This window comes from Bos indicus x Bos taurus, chromosome 11 (assembly GCF_003369695.1).
Source record: "Bos indicus x Bos taurus breed Angus x Brahman F1 hybrid chromosome 11, Bos_hybrid_MaternalHap_v2.0, whole genome shotgun sequence".
Lineage (NCBI taxonomy): Eukaryota > Metazoa > Chordata > Mammalia > Artiodactyla > Bovidae > Bos > Bos indicus x Bos taurus.
The window spans coordinates 3,409,828-3,423,552 of NC_040086.1; the positions used below are offsets into that span (position 1 = coordinate 3,409,828).

A 13,725-nucleotide genomic window follows, 5' to 3' on the forward strand; every position below is an offset into this window, starting at 1 on the left:
AGGGTTTCTGAGCACATTGTAAGTACTTTGCTGTTAGTATGATAAACTGGCTACCCAGGTGTTCTGCTCAGGAAGCGTAACATCTCCTCACATTTACAGAGTACAGGTAAGCTTTGGAAAACAGCAAGGGAATGTGCCCAAGGCTAAGGATATTCGGGCAATTGACCTTCTTGCTAGACTTGATCCTATGAGCCTAAGGTGAGTCACAGACACAGCTTCAGGCACCTGAGCTGACAGGAGGTTCCTGAGCCCATAGCGTTGAGATCCAGGCTCTGAATCCGGGATAAATCCACCATATTAACACAGGAGCTCCTGCCCCTCCTTCTCCTCCTTCTTCATTACAACACACTTTCACATAACTTTTCATATTGAATAACTTCAACCTGCTTAGAAAGGCCAAGCAGATGCCATCTGCAGGTGAAGAATTCTGTTGAAGCTCAGAGAGTTTAAGTGGAGTGACTCACCCAAGTTTGGGCAACTTTCCCAAGCTAGTAAGTAATGGAGTCAGGACTTGAACCCAGAGCTCTGACCCCAAGTCTGATGCTCTGCTGACACCTTGCCTTGTCTGTCAGCCACCTCCGCCCACACATGGGTCCAGGCAACTTAAGTAATGGAGGAAGTGAAATGAAAAGTAGCAGGTTCCTGCCTTCCAGTCTTGTGAACTAGTTCTCTGCTAGTCCTGCTTTTGGAAAGTGTGCCTTCTGCAACAAATGTGAGCTAACAAGGAATATGTTTCAGCTTGGGAAAAATACTAAGTTGAGGATGTCTTATGAAAGTCTTGCGTAATATAAATGTCTGATGAACTGTGATTCCACAACTGCAATTAGGAGCACATGAGTCAAATCCAGAAGACGCCTGGGACTCAGAGAAGTGGCTTCAGAAATATGGTTTGAAAGCCCAGAAGCTGTCGTTTTACAACGTCATTGCTGACTGCTCCTTCCGCCACGCTGATGGAGTTGTTGATATAAAATCCAAACCAGAGAACGAGTCGGTGCAGACCAGTGCGGTAAGTGAAGCGAACCCCTAGGTTGGGGCTGCCCTGAGTGGGGCATTGAGGACCAGGGTTGGACCCAGGGCAGGACCAAGGTTGCCTGTCTGTGAAGGATACTCCTGTTCTCTGCCTTATACTTCTCTGAATGATACTTGTGGGAGTGGAGATCAAGTCTGAGAATGGCTTCTAGATATAAGTGAATTAGATAATAATTATATATAAACCAGGAGTTGTAGAAATCTAGGCATTGTGTCAAAAAACAAACCCTTTGTTTTCCCCATATTGAATGGAAGAGAGAAACTCCTGGTGAATGTTCCCCAAAGCAGGCATTTCTACGGTCCTCTTGTATTGTCACCATCTTGAAGATACATTATTCAAGTGACTTATTGTTGCTCAGTCACTAAGTTGTGTCTGACTGTTTTCAACCCCCTGGACTGTAGCATGCCAGGCTCCTCTGTCCTCCACTATCTCCTGGAGAATTGCTCAAATTCGTGTCCATTGAGTCAGTGATATCTCTGCTTTTTAATACACTGTCTAGGTTTGTCATAGCTTTCCTTCCAAGGAGCAGCATCTGGCTTCAGTCACTGTCCGCAGTGATTTTGGACAGCAAGAAAGTAAAATCTGTCACTGCTTCCAATTTTTCCTCTTCTGTTTGCCACGGAGTGATGGGACTGCATGCCATGATCTTAGTTTTTTGAATTCTGAGTTTCAAGCCATCTTTTTCACTCTCTTTCACCCTCATTGAGAGGCTCTTTAGTTCCTCTTTGCTTTCTGCCATTAGAATGATATCATCTGCATGTCTGAGGTTGTTAATATTTCTCCCAGCAGTCTTGATTCCAGCTTGTGATTTCATCCAGCCCAGCATTTCATGTGGTGTACTTTGCATGTAAGTTAAATAAGCAGGGTGACAATACACAGCCTTGACATACTCCTTTTGCAATCTTGAACCAGTCAGTTCTTCTATGTGTGGTTCCGACTGTTGCTTTTTGACCCTCATACAGGTTTCTCAGGAAGCATGTAAGGTGGTATTATATTCCCATCTCTTTTCCACCGTTTGTTGTGATCCACACAGTCAAAGGCTTTAGTCAATGAAGCAGAAGTACATGTTTTACTGGAATTCCCTTGCTTTCTCCATGATCCAACGAATGTTGGCAAGTGACTACCAGCCAGCATTTAGTGGATTTTCAATAAATATAAAATTATTTTCGCTAAGGGGTTATAGCATGGGAAGGGGCTATACTGTAAATTTCTGAAAGCTGCAGTTCCATTGTGACAATGGTTCTGAAAGGAATGTAGCTTTTCCAGGTGCCCAACTCTGGCTGGAAGGATAATGATCTGCAGTAGTGGCACCTAACCTTTATTTTATTTTTTAAGCTTATATTATATTGGAGTATAACTGATGAACAATGTTGTGATCATTTCAGGTGAAGAGCAAAGTGACTCAACCATACGTATACATGTATCCATTCTCCTCCAGACTCCCCTCCCATCCAGACTGCCATATAGTATTGAGCAGAGCTCCCTGTGGTACACAGGAAGTCCTTGTTGGTTATCCATTTCAAATACAGCAGTGTGTACATGATGATCCCAAATTCCCTAACTATCCCTTCCCTCCATTCTTCCCCTCACCACCACCTTTAAGCATAAGTTCTGTTCTCGAAGTCCCTGAGTCTGTTTCTGTTTTGTAAATACATTCATTTGTATTGTTTATTTGTAGATTCCACATATTAAGTGACGTCATATTATATTTCTCTTTTTCTATCTCATTTCACTAAGTATGACAGTTTCTAGGTTTATTCATGTTGCTGCGAATGGCATTATTTCATTCTTTTTAATGGCTGAGTAATACTCCATTGTATATGTGTAAGTGGCTTCTAACCCTTAGCATGCATGAGTCACTGGGTTTGAGGCCAGGCCCAAGAATCTGCCTTTATAATAATCGCCAGATGATACTGAAGCTGCCAGTCCGTGGGTCACACTGAGAAATGCTAGTGTGTAGAACAGGACCAAGAAGGCTATCCAATGTTTAGAATTATGGAAAGACTAAAAGGTCTCCATATGAAACAGAAACATCAGGATAAAATGATTATTGTAAATTTGTAAAACTGATGGAAATCTCTTTTGCCGCTCCTGCTGCTAAGTCGCTTCAGTCATGTCTGACTCTGTGCGACCACATAGACGGCAGCCCACCAGGCTCCCCCGTCCCTGGGATTCTCCAGGCAAGAACACTGGAGTGGGTTGCCATTTCCTTCTCCAACGCATGAAAATGAAAAGTGAAAGGGAAGTCACTCAGCCGTGTCCGACTCTTAGCGACCCCATGGACTGCAGCCTACCAGGCTCCGCCATCCATGGGATTTTCCAGGCAAGAGTACTGGAGTGGGATGCCATTGCCTTCTCCGGGAAATCTCTTTTAGAAGGTGGTTAAAATCCAGGTCCACACTGAGTGAGTGAAAGTCGTGTCCAACTCTTTGCAACCCCATGGACTATACAGTCCAAGGAATTCTCCAGGCCAGAATACTGGAGTGGGTAGCCTTTCCCTTCTCCAGGGGACCTTCCCAACCCAGGGATCAAACCCAGGTCTCCCACACTGCAGGCAGATTCTTTACCAGCTGAGCCACAAGGGAAGCCCAAGAATACTGGAGTGCGCGGCCTATCCCTTCTCCAGAGGATCTTCCCAACCCAGGAATGCACTGAAACGAGAGCTAAAATGCAAGTCACAGAGCAGCCATGCCAGTCATGGCAGCCGAGCAGAGACTGCTAGGAAAGGGAATGTCATGTCCTCTATGTGTCCTCTGAGACTGTGGTTCAGTGTCAGGGTCATCACTGCAGTGTCTCTCAGTCCTACTGAGGCAAAACTCCAGTCCCTTTGACACTCCTTCTTAGGCCCTGGATTCCACATTTCCTCCCAAGGAAGCACTGTTTTTCTTTGGGGCCACGTTAGCCACGTGATGTTGTTTTTGCCTTCTTACTGCTGTGTGTTTAGAATGAGCTGCAAGAGGAAAATACTAAAATTGAATTATGAAAAATACAGAATTGATGCAAGACTTGTTTCCTGACTTACATGTTGGGATCCAGAGTAATTGGTACATTGCAGGGAAATCTCATTTGTGGGTTTCCTCCCCCAGCTCAGTTTTCTGATTCTGTAGATATTATTCAGTAACATTATTAGTTCAGGAAATCATACTTAATCACATTTTCATCTTTAAAATAATTAGGCCCTGAATATTGAAAAATGTGGATTCCTGTCAATTTGAACGTAGCTTACTGCAAGCTCCCTATAGTGTGGTATACATAGGTCTTCTCTAATTCTGATTTTCTCCTTTTCTTTCTTGACAAATTTAAATGAAATTTAAAAGCATGGTTTGAAGAATTTGGCTTTATAAATGGGGAATCTTGCCTCAAATTTCTGATGCTAGCAAGTTCTAATATAGTCAAAGTTGAGAATAGCTTTTACAGTATAGCTACAAAATACAGTATACCTGTAAAATGCAGTGCAGCTATCCTTTGTCACCAATACTGATGGGAAAGGGACAATTTTGCTTTTAGTATTATTTGGGGCTACATAGCTGAAACAGGATTTATACCTAAAACTGAGACTGATTATTTAGGGTTACCCTAGACTCCCACTGGGCAGAACCCCATAAACTTTTAACTATAAAAACTGCTTTGTAGGTAGAGAACCAGGAAATCAAGACACTGAGAAATAAATGACAAAAAAGGCCTTGCTATGAAGCATTTCTAAGATGGATGAGCAAGTGAGGGGAGAAAACAAAAGTACTTTTCTAATAGGGAATTGCAGGCAAAGTCTAACAACTTAATATTTTGGGGCGCCTATGAAGTCACATTGCATTCATGGCTCCTTATGCTGCTTGAGCACAAAGCCAGCCCTGATGTTCAGAAACTCAGTCTAGTCTCATCACTTATTCCTCTAACAAATATTTATTGAGCCTTCACTATGTGCCAGGCAATGTGGTATGGTAGAAACTATACCCGGTTTGAACAAGAAGACCCGAGTGTAAATGCTACTTCTGTTGTTGTTCAGTTGCTAAGTCATATCCAGCTCTTTGCAGCCCCATGGACTGCAGCATGCCAGGCTTCCCTGTCCTTCACTGTCTCCCAGAGTTTGCTCAGATTTATGTCTATTGAGTGGATGATGCTATCTAACCATCTCATCCTCTGCCAACCTCTTCTTTTGCCTTCAGTCTTTCCCAGCATCAGCATCTTTTCCAGTGAGTCTGCTTTTCACATCAGGTAGCCAAAGTACTGGAACTTCGACTTTAGCCTCAGGCCTTCCAGTGATTTCCTTTAGGACTGACTGCTTTGATCTCCTTGCTGTCCAAGGGACTCTCCAGAGTCTTCTCCAGCACCACAATTTGAAGGCATCAATTCTTCGGCAGTCAGCCTTCTTTATGGTCCAACTCTCACATCCAAACATGACTGCTTAAAAACCATGGCTTTGACTCTAAGGACCTTTGTTGGCAAAGTGATGTCTCTGCTTTTTAATATGCTGTCTATGTTGGTCATAGATTTTCTTCCAAGGAGTCTTTTTTTTAATATAAATTTATTTATTTTAATTGGAGGCTAATTACTTTACAATATTGTATTGGTTTTGCCATACATTGACATGAATCCGCCACGGGTGTACTTGTGTTCCCCATCCTGAACCCCCTCCCAGGAGTCTTTTAATTTCATGGCTGCAGTCACCATCTGCAGTGATTTTGGAGTCCAAGAAAATAAGGTCTGTCACTGCTTCCACTGTTTCCCCATCTATTTGCCATGAAGTGATGGGACCGGATGCCATGATCTTAGTTTTTTGAATGTTGAGTTTTAAACCAGTTTTTTCACTCTCCTCTCTCACTTTCATAAGAGGTTCTTTAGTTCCTCCTCACTTTCTGCCATTAGAGTGGCATCATTTGCATATCTGAGATTGTTGATATTTCTCCTGGCCATCGTGATTCCAACTTGTGCTTCATCTAGTTTAGTATTTTGCATAATGTACTCTTCATGGAAGTTAAATAAACAAGATAACAATATATAGCCTTGTCATACTCCTTTACCAATTTTGAACCAGTCAGTTGTTCCATGTAAGGTTCTAACTGCATTCTGGGTTTGAATGAGAAGACCTGGGTGTAAATGCTGTTTCTGCTGCTGCTGCTGCTGCTGAATCGCTTCAGTCGTGTCCGACTCTGTGCGACCCCAGAGACGGCAGCCCACCAGGCTCCCCCGTCCCTGGGATTCTCCAGGCAAGAGTACTGGAGTGGGGTGCCATTGCCTTCTCCAAAATACTGTTTCTACCAGTTACAAAACATGAGCTGTTGAACAGATAATTTAACCTGATTGATTCTCTCCACATCTGTAACATGGGTTGGTATAAAGTCTAAATTTGAAAATCACATATCTGAGCACCATGCCTGGCACTTTAGGAGATGCCCACTAGATGTTGCCTTCCATGTTTTCTTCATCACAAACATTGTGGGTCAGAAAGGAGCATTTATGAAATACCTACCTGCTTTATATACAAGGCAAATATTTGTGCTCTCATATTAAAGATGTGAAAATGAAGTCCCAGGGCCTCGAGAGGTTAGATGACTTTACCTGAGATCTCGTGGCAGGTAGAGTCCAGGTTTGAATTCAGATCTGCTGGGCTCTCAACACTGGGCTTTCCCCATTTGGACATTCTGGTGCTGGACACCTGTTTTCACATAACTTTTGGTCTCGTGTGTTTCCATTTGGAAATGCATGAAGCAAAGTTGAGAACTGCATCGTGATGGGGTTCAGAGTAGGGAGCACGTGGTCAGACTGAGAGAGACGACGTGTTCCTCCTCCCTTCTTTGTACTGCAGTGGAGACACAATTCCCCTTCTCGCCTGCCTTGGGAGCATCAGCACTGATCCCATCATCGCTTCCACCCTGCTCCCATCAGTCATCCCTGGACCCCTGGATTCTGCCTCCCTTCTCTGAGCCCCCTCCATTCCTCCTTGACTCCTAAAATCCCTCTTGATCATTTCACAGTAGATCCATATATCAAATCACTATGTTGTACACTAAAATTATTATAATGCTAAATGTCAATTTTATCTCAATTTAAAAATTTTTGTCACTATGAATTTACTTTAAGGCCTTTGGATGCTTCGTTTTTTCACTCAGAGGGCAAGCCAGGGTCATTTCCATCAGTGAGCAGGTTTTACAGCATCTGCTTCCTGGCCCTCCTCCTCCTCCCACTCCTCTAGCTTCATCTTGCTCTTTGCCTCACTCGCTGTATTTCAGCTACACTGCCCTTCCTCAAAGTCCACAGACTTGCTTGGCAAACGCTTACCTCAGGGCTTTTGTCCTGGCTGTGTCCTCAGATTGCCCCCAGACCCTCAAATGGCCACACGCTTTGTTCCCTCGGGTGTCACTCATATTTCACCTTCTCTTTGAGGCTTCCCCTTCTAGGATTCAACTTGCCCCCACCCTTCCCCTGTCCCTTGGCGTTCTCTGCTCCTTCCTTGCCTTATTTGTCTCTCTAGCATTTGTCATCCTCTAATCTGCTACGTGATTATTGCTTTATCATCTGGCTCTTTTCCTGGTCATGTGAGCTCCACAGAGGTAGGAATTTTGGTCTTCATTTATGGATTGTCCTGGTCCCTAGAAGAGGGCCTGGTGGAGTGGTGCTTACTGCATTTATAAGCTGGTGGGATGAGTGACGGAAACAGCCTCCTGAAAGCTCTCTGCGGGAAGCTTTTGTGCTTGGACCCGTTCTGTATGTCTAGGAGTGGGTGCTGGATGTGGAATGGGCTTTTTGGGTGCTTTTCTTCATTTGGAGCTGGGAGTAACAATGGAAAGAGGCTTGGAGTGTCTCAAGTCCACCTCCTGTGGATCTCCTTGACCCTCCAGTCCACTGTGAACTCTTTCTTCTTTGCCAGAACTTGTCCAGTCATTACAGTCTCAACCCAGGACCAGGTACAGGGTGCCTGGTACTCTGCCTTGCTACTTTCTATGTGGGTATGAGTCACTGTGTGTGTTTGGTGTCTCCTTGCTGGAAACATTAGATTCTTTGGGGGCCCAGATGAGATTGCACATGTCTTTCTGACTGTCATTCATGACATCCAGCACAGGGCTCCGTATGGAGCAGGCTGTGGTACGTGTTTGCTTGAACCAACTGTTGAATGATCTTGCAGTGGGAGTGAGGGCTAGCAGCTGTCTAAATAAGGCAGAGGCAGAGGTGCCTTCTGGGGGCTTTCCGTTGGTTGTTTCTGAGCGGCTTCTGTCCTGTCTTTCCTCAGGAGACCAACAAGAAGACAGTCCATGCGAAATACTGCAGCAGATTCGTCCACGCTCCCTGGAAGGATGGGAGCTTGGTCCACGTCTGTATCACCAAGGAGAAGTACACGTGGTTCAGTGAAAGAGTGCACGCAGTCCTGGCCCAGATCCAGAGGAGGTTGGTGTACTTGCGTGAGGGTTCAAGTGGTCCAGCCTCCCTTGAAATTCAAATTTGCTTGAGTGCTTGGTAAATTAAAGCTCAGTCAAGAGAAATGGCCAGTAAGCATTGTTAAGTCAGGGCTGCCATCTGACAATTTGCTGTTGGCCTGGTTGTTCATAGCCAAAGGGGATGTTAGGATGCAGATTCTGAGCTGCCTTGATGCCAGTGTAGATGTTGAAAAGCAGCAAAAATGTAGTTATCATGTGGCTTATGCATCACTGTAGGAAGCAAAGGAATGCTTCTGTTTGTCTTGCATTTTTTTTTGTGGACCTCAGGTGAATACAAGACTGTATAACACCTCTCCTCTGTACTCTTGAATATTTTATTTCAAAGCAACTGTTACAATGCTGTGAAACATTTGAATACAATGAAATAATATATATATACATTATAGGAATCAGCTAAAAATAATTTCATGTGACCCCGTCCCCCGCCCCCCCCGCCCCCCACCGGCCTCAGCCCTGCTGGTTCTTAAAATCTGGTAATGCTCATAGTCTCGTGTACTAGTGCTGTGACCTCAACATCAGCTCCATGGGGTGACCCATCTTTATGCTTTCACCTCCCCAATGCCAGCAGACAGTTCTAGACTGAGAAGACCATGTCCACTTAGGTACATAGTCCTAAGGTCGGATGGAGCTGGATTCTAATCCCAGTCTGCCATCTGCCGCGACCCTGGGCAAGTCAGTGTCTGTGTGTATCAGCGTTCTCATTTATAAAGTGGGAATAATAATGCCATTTACAAATGTGTTCATTGGACTAGACTAGACACTAAATATAGTAAGTTTAGTCTAGTCCCCAAGCTGCAGTAGTCACTTGTTGTCCGAGCTTCTTCACTCTTTCCATGTTTTCTGTTATAAAGTCACAAGCTGCAAACAGCTGTCTACCCCATGTATGCTCTGCATAGGCCCAGTTTCTCAAAACCCAGCTGGTGATGATTACACAGTAATCCTTGTGTCTGGAGTCTGCAGTGCTTAAGGTTTGGAGTTGACTCCATGAGGAGAGTAGTTTGGATTTCAGATCTGGGGGAAAGGACGCTGCTTTGACGATACCCCAGCTGGCAGCTCTGGGGTCTGTTTGTCCTCCTCCCACCAAGTATCAATGGTTGTTGGGAAGTTTTCTCTCCCCTTTTATTTTTTGGAAGACTTCATAGAGAATTTGTATCATCTCCCCATTAAATATTCATAGAATTCACCATTGAAGCCATCTGGGCCTGGAGTTTTTATTTCTGAGAAGATTTTTGATTTTTTATTATTTTTAATGTTTTACTATTATCTATTTAGTTGTAGTCTTAATTGTGGCATGCAGGATCTTCAATGTTTGTTTCAGCATGCAGGACCTTTTAATTGCAGGATGCAGGGTCTTTAGTTGTTGGATGCAACTCTGTATTTGCAGCATAGGGGATCTAGTTCTCTGACCAGGGGTCAAACCTGGGTCTCCTGCACTGGAAGTGCAGAGTCTTAGCCACGGGAACATCAGGGAAGTCACTACGGGAAGGATTTTTAAAACGGTGCCTTCAATTTCTTTAAATACACCTACCGCTGACATTGGTCATTTCTGTCATTTTTGTTTTCTAATAAGTCTGACTAGAAATTATCCATCCTCTCAGTCTTTTCAAAGAACTGGTTTTTGGTCTCATTTTTTTTTTCTCTGTAGGGTTTCCTCCTTTGAATGCCATTGATTTCTACTCTTATCTTTATTATTTCCTCCTTTCTCTTTACTTTGAGTTTAAGTTTTTAAAGATAGATGCTTAGATCACTGTTTTTGACCTTTCTTTCTAATATAAGCATTTAATTTTATAAATTTTCCTGAGTACTGCTTTAGCTATCTGTCACAGATTTCGATATGTTGTATTTCATTTCATTCACCTCAAAACATTTTATAATTCCCCTTTGATTTCTTCTTTGACCAAAGGGTCATTTAGGAATGTTGTTCTTCGTGTCCCAAGTATTTGTGGATTTTTCTGATAGCTTTTAATTTCACTGTGGACAGAGAAATACTGTTTTATTTCAGTTCTTATATTGAGATCTGTTTTGTGGCCCAGAATATGAAGAAAAAACTTTCTTTGGGTAGAGTGTACTTTATCTCAGCTCAAGTTTGTTGATAGTATTATTCAAATCTTCCATATTTTTACTGATTTTCTGCTTAATTGTTCTATAAATTATTGAGAGAAGAGTGCTGGAATCTCCAAGTATAGTTTTGTGTTTGTCCAGTTCTTTCTGTTCCATCACTTTGTTCTTCATGTATTTTGAAGCTCAATTAGCCAGTACATGAACACTTGTGGTCATTATGTCCTCCTGATGAATCAGCTCCCATATTATTATGAAATGTCCCTTTTTATCTTTGGTAAATTCTTTGTTGGGAATTTGCTTTGTCTAAAATCAGTATAGCTACTCTGGCTTTCTTTTGATTATTTTCTGTAGGATTTATCTTTTTTCCACCCTTGTTCATTTACCTATATGTATTGTATATTGAACTAGGCCTTTCATTGGTAGAATATATAGAGATATTATTTTTAATCTAATCTGACCATCTCTGACTTTTCATTAGAGTGTTAAGATCATTTGCATTTAATGTGATTATTGATTCGGTTGGATTTAAACTTAAAATCTTGCTATTTGTTTTCTATTTGTCCCACATGTTCTTTGTTCCCTTTTTAACTTTTTCTGCTTTCTTTTGTAGAAAGATTTTTTTATGATTCCATTTTATCTCCACTGTTGACTTATTAACTACCTCTTTGTTTTGTTTTGTTGTGATGTGACTACTTTAGCATTTACAATGTAAGTCTTTAACTTATCACATGTGCATGCATGCTAAGTTGCTTCAGTCATGTCCAACTCTTTGTGATCCTGTGGACTATAGCCCATCATGCTCCTCTGTCCATGGGATTCTCCAAGCTAGAATACTGGAGTGGGTTGCCATGCCTTCTTCCAGGGGATCTTCCCAACCCAAGGATGGAACCCATGTCTCTTGCAGCTCCTGCATTGCAGGCAGATTCTTTACTCCTGAGCCACCAGGAAGCCCCAACTTATCACAGTCTACCTTAAAATAATAATGTATTGCTTCATGTACATCATGAAAGTCTTCCAACTTCCATTCCCTATCGGTATTTTCTATTATTCTTCTACACTTAACTTCTACTTATGCTATAAGCCCGAAATACATTATAATCTATCGTCTTGTAAATAGACTCAAAATGAGAATAAATGTATTTTATACTTATTCACATGTTTGACATGTATGTTGCTCTTTACTCTTTTTGTATAGATCCAACACACGTCTGTTGCTGATGAATTACTCAGCTGTTTTAGTCTGAGAAACTCCTGAATTTACTTTTATTTTTGGAAGATATTTTTGCTAAGTATAGAATTCTAGTTTTACCGTTTTATCTCAGTACCTTAAAAATTTTTCTCCATTCTCTTTTGACTTGCATAATTTATGATGAGGAATCATCTATTATTCTTATGTTGTCTCTGGCTCCTTTAAAGATTTTTTTCTTTATTACTAGATTTCAGCCATTATATAATGATGTGTCCTGGTATTTTTTTTTTTTGTCTGTCTATTTGGGTTCTTTGAGCTTCTTGGATCTGTAGGTGTATTTTCAACAAAATTGGAAACATTTGGTCATATTTCTCCAAATATTTTTCTGTCCCCTTTCCCTCCTCTTTAGTTTCTAATTACACATATGTTACACTCCTTGATAGTGTTCCATGGGTGGCTTATCCTCTGTTATATTTTTTAAACCTTTTTCTCCCTGTATTTTTTTTTAACTGTTTACTATTGCTATGTCTTTCTTAAAGTTCCTTATCTTTTCTTCTGCTACTGTCTACTTTACTATTAATAGCATACAGTATATTTTTCCTCAGAGGATTTTTTTTTATGTCTTCCCTTCCTCTCCTCATTCCATTCCTACTTAATCTTCTTGAACATATGAGTTATGTTTATAATAGCTGTGTAGCATCCTTTTTAGAGAATTCTATCATCTATGTCATTTTGAGGTCTTTTTCTGTTGATCTGTTTTTCTTCTGATTATGAATCATACTTTCCTGCTTTTCTATGTGCCTGATAATTTTCTACTAGATGCTAGACATTTTGAATGTAACATTATTGGGAACTGGATTTTGTTATATTTTTAAAATGTATGTTATGTGATGCAGATAAGTTACTTGGGGTGCAGTTAAGTTACTCTGGGACTTGCTTTTAAGTTATGTTAGCATAGTGCTAACAAGGAGGCATTTTAGTCCAGGATTCATTTGGTCCTATTACTAAAGCAATACCCTTGTGAGGACTCTACTTGGTGCCACATACATTATGGAGCCCTTTCCACTCTGACTGCTTGGAAGATGAGCTATTCCCAGGCCTATGTAAGCTCTGAGGAATTGGCCCAGCTATTCCTTTTTTGGTGATTTATTCTCTGATTTCAGTAGTTTTTTCACATGCATGCCCTGATTGTAACTTAGCCAAAATCTCTAGAGAATCCTCCTGCAGACCTCTGGAGCACATTCTGTCCTTTTCTGTCTCTCTTTCCATCATTCCCCAACCTGCTTTCTCTCCTTTGCAGCCCTCTCTTCAGTGTTTTGCCCTATAAAGTCTAGTTGTTGGGGCTTGCTGAACTCTGAACTCAATTTCAAGTATTTTTATGTCTGCCCTGCCCGCTCTTCCAGACTTTGCCTGTACCATGAACTTCCTGAACCATTTACATCTGTGATGGGACCCTGAGCATGGACCACATAAGCAGTCCTGCTTACACAAGTGGCACTTGATTATTATTGGGATCTGGGGTTGCTTGATTCTATCCATAAGCTTCATTGAAGCTTCAGGAATGTGCTGGCATTACTAGCTTGACTACAGTCAGCAGGGTTAGAAGAATAAATGGTGTGAAGTCATAGCTAAAGGCCTCAAAATATCAGATGACAGGAAGTAATTTACTTTTGGCTTTGGAGCCCAGTATTGGATTTATTTTTCTGTCCTATTGATTTTCCTTTGTAGATGTATCATAAAGTTCTTAGGAAGATGCTCTCAGTGCCACAGGCTCTAACCATTCACTTTCAACTATTTCCTCCCCAGGATTAAATGGTTACAGGATGGGAGTCAAGGCCTCTTTGGAAAAGTGCCTAGTGATTGTGTCTACATCCTCATCGACACGTCTCACTCAATGACGGGGAAACTGGACCTGGTGAAGAACAAGGTCATCCAGCTCGTACAGGTGAGATGGTGCTGTAGGCCTCAGGCACCTGGGCACCTGTGCATCATGAGTACATCTCCACCAGTCATGA

At 41.9% G+C, this 13,725-nt stretch overlaps 1 protein-coding gene across 5 annotated transcripts in view; it reads left to right on the forward strand.

Annotated features, from left to right (window-relative positions):
• The window catches only part of VWA3B (von Willebrand factor A domain containing 3B), a 170,051-nt gene that overhangs the window by 58,972 nt on the left and 97,354 nt on the right, over positions 1–13,725 (forward strand). For all 5 annotated transcript variants that reach the window (XR_003513264.1, XM_027554634.1, XM_027554636.1 and 2 more), the window contains exons 9-11: positions 828–1,006; positions 8,256–8,410; positions 13,517–13,655. Coding sequence is in view for 4 of the 5 variants with exons in the window: in XM_027554634.1 (XP_027410435.1) it covers positions 828–1,006; positions 8,256–8,410; positions 13,517–13,655 (473 nt within the window). In the remaining variant the exon portion in view is untranslated. The remainder of the gene's footprint in view (positions 1–827; positions 1,007–8,255; positions 8,411–13,516; positions 13,656–13,725) is intronic.